General features: G+C 39.4%; 2 protein-coding genes across 2 annotated transcripts in view; one reads left to right on the top strand and one right to left on the bottom strand.

Moving 5' to 3' along the window:
* ANKRA2 (ankyrin repeat, family A (RFXANK-like), 2) overlaps window positions 1-2,554 on the top strand; it is a 21,680-nt gene that overhangs the window by 10,118 nt on the left and 9,008 nt on the right. The gene's annotated exons all lie outside the window — the stretch shown is intronic.
* Window positions 1-2,554, bottom strand: part of UTP15 (UTP15, U3 small nucleolar ribonucleoprotein, homolog (S. cerevisiae)) — a 10,817-nt gene that overhangs the window by 7,337 nt on the left and 926 nt on the right. Inside the window, exons 2-4 of the mRNA XM_009327303.1 lie at window positions 1,742-1,834; window positions 1,473-1,657; window positions 157-335 (exon numbers count right to left, since the gene is read on the bottom strand). Of these exons, the coding sequence (XP_009325578.1) occupies window positions 157-335; window positions 1,473-1,657; window positions 1,742-1,834 (457 nt within the window). The remainder of the gene's footprint in view (window positions 1-156; window positions 336-1,472; window positions 1,658-1,741; window positions 1,835-2,554) is intronic.

The raw sequence follows: 2,554 nt of genomic DNA, 5'->3' as shown, positions 1-2,554 counted from the left end.
GGAGCAAGCAAAAAGGAAACAACAAAGTAGGCACTGAGTAGGGAAACAAATTCTCCATGTTTAAAATACAATAAACAAGACCCTACTGTATAAAAAACTATCTTTCTGCATTTTTCTTCAATCCAAAAGAAGCATATATAAAAAAGAAAATCAAACCTGTTATAAAGACATCTGCATTCACTTTACTTGCACAGCCACATCTCACATAGTCAGTATGTTCACTGTATGATACGATTTCTGTAGCGCTCGGAATATCCCACAGATTTGATGAATAATCATCACCACCAGAAAATATTCGGTATTTATCAGACAGGAAGCCCACTACGTGAACAGCTCTAGAAACCAAAGTCCACAATATCCAAAGTTAAAATATATACTTGCTTCTAGAACAGTTAGTCTGTATGAAGAGCTTAAAGTATTCTCTCAAACTTAGAAGTGCAAAGTATTTACTGTTGGAAGTTACAAAGCCTCACGTTACAGGTTAAAAACACTGTTTTTATATTTCCAGCCAGAAAAGGGTCATGCTGACAGACGCTTACCTAAGCACTGATATGATCTGCCTTAAAGGTTTTACAGGTCTACTAGGTGTTCATTTAAAAGCTGTAAATTTGGCATTTGTTACTTAGAGGTCTGTGTACTAGCACTGTCCTTTAGAAAAATTTATAATAGTGATTTTTAAGTACAACTGGGTTGTACGCTCTTCTTGTCCTTAAAATGACTATTTAAATCTGTATTATCATTGTAACTTCCCAAGAGAGAAAGACTTTGACAGAAAACACAGATACCCTAAATCTTATTACAATTAACCTAGCAGTTAGGACATAAGATAATACCCAATCTACAACTACAGACCTCAAACAGAAACACTCTCAAGGTCTGCCTGTGTGCTTTCCTGTCAAAAGGGGTTTGTTGTTGTTCAACAAACAACTTATCTGTTGTGCAGATAAAACGCGTGTTGGTCTTCCACAGCACAGCAATCTGTTTAATCTAAGCATTACCATTGTCTTCTCCTCACTGGTACATCAGAACTCCCCTTCTAACCCCTTCCCCACCCCACCATCATACACGTTTTCTGTTTTGTTTTTTTAAGGGATTCCTGCTCTTCCTGGCATATTTCTTCACTGTTTTTGTTTAGCCACTTTTTAGAACTCTTTTCCTGCCAACATCAAACAAAATGTGCTTATCAGCACCGGGTAGTCACAAGACTATGTCTACACAACATATTAACAGACACCTACCTGAATTAGAAAATTTAGTTATTCTTCCATGTGCTCAATCCATATTTAGAATTTTAAAAAGTCCCTCCAATTCTGAATTAAATTTAAAAATCTAATTTTCAGTAAGATCTATGTGAGACAGTTGCAAGCAACATAGATCAATATCATTCAGATTTTCAGCAACATACAAAGCAGACATATGTAAATACACCAAACAAGCTTACGCACACAAAGAAAAAACCAACACTGTCTTACTTAGTATGACCATCAAATTGTCTCAGCGGTGCTCTTCCACTAATGTCAAAGAGGCGAATGCTACCTTCCTCGCTACCAGCAACAAGTAGGTTGCCATCATCTCTGTGTGTGGCACAATAAGCCGCATCTTTGAAGCGAGAAAACGTTTTGATTGGTTCCTGAGAGTAACGACCATAAATGTGGATCTAGCAAAACAAGAAGACATTAAGTTAGCTCATGTGATACCAGCTGAAGGACGAGAACATAAAAACCTCAAAAAAGCCACTTACCCTTGAGGAGGCTGTGACAGCATAGTTGTATGGAGGAACCGGGGAGAAGTCAATTTTATTTACTGCACCAAATTCCTTTATCTGAACAGGTGTCTAAAACAATGGCAATAAAGATCATTAAATGCGCATACGCACACCATCAAAAATGAAAACAGCAAAACAAAACCTGTTCTTCCTACAGAGAGCTCAAAATTCCATTTAGAGCCAAGTTGCTTACTAAATACAATCCTGCTGAGTTTCTCTTCTGCCAGGCTACTTCTGCTCTTATAATTTTTTTCCAGTTCACACGTTACAACTGACCCATTAATTACGTGTTTTGAGGAAAAACCAACCTTATTCGCTCACGCAAGCCCAAAAATACTTTGATTACTCGCACGAAAGCAGTCTCAAAATTCCATTTAGAGCCAAGTTGCTTACTAAATACAATCCTGCTGAGTTTCTCTTCTGCCAGGCTACTTCTGCTCTTATAATTTTTTTCCAGTTCACACGTTACAACTGACCCATTAATTACGTGTTTTGAGGAAAAACCAACCTTATTCGCTCACGCAAGCCCAAAAATACTTTGATTACTCGCACGAAAGCAGTAAAAAAAAAAAAAAAAAACAAACTTCAGGACAGCAACTACGCCTGTTGGACCAACGTGGGGCACAAGTCAGCCTCGTTTCCTAGGAAGCCATTTAATGGGTTCCAGGGAGACACTGGAGGACCGCTTCTAACCGCAAGCCGCAAGAGCTGGTAGAAAAAGCACGGACCCGAGCGCAGACGCCGCACCAGCCAGGGGCTCACAGGGGCCGGCCCGCCGCCCCCAGCCCC

The sequence above is a fragment of the Pygoscelis adeliae genome, unplaced genomic scaffold (genome assembly GCF_000699105.1).
Source record: "Pygoscelis adeliae isolate BGI_AS28 unplaced genomic scaffold, ASM69910v1 Scaffold26, whole genome shotgun sequence".
NCBI classification, from domain to species: domain Eukaryota; kingdom Metazoa; phylum Chordata; class Aves; order Sphenisciformes; family Spheniscidae; genus Pygoscelis; species Pygoscelis adeliae.
This window is presented reverse-complemented; position numbering and strand designations above follow the sequence as displayed.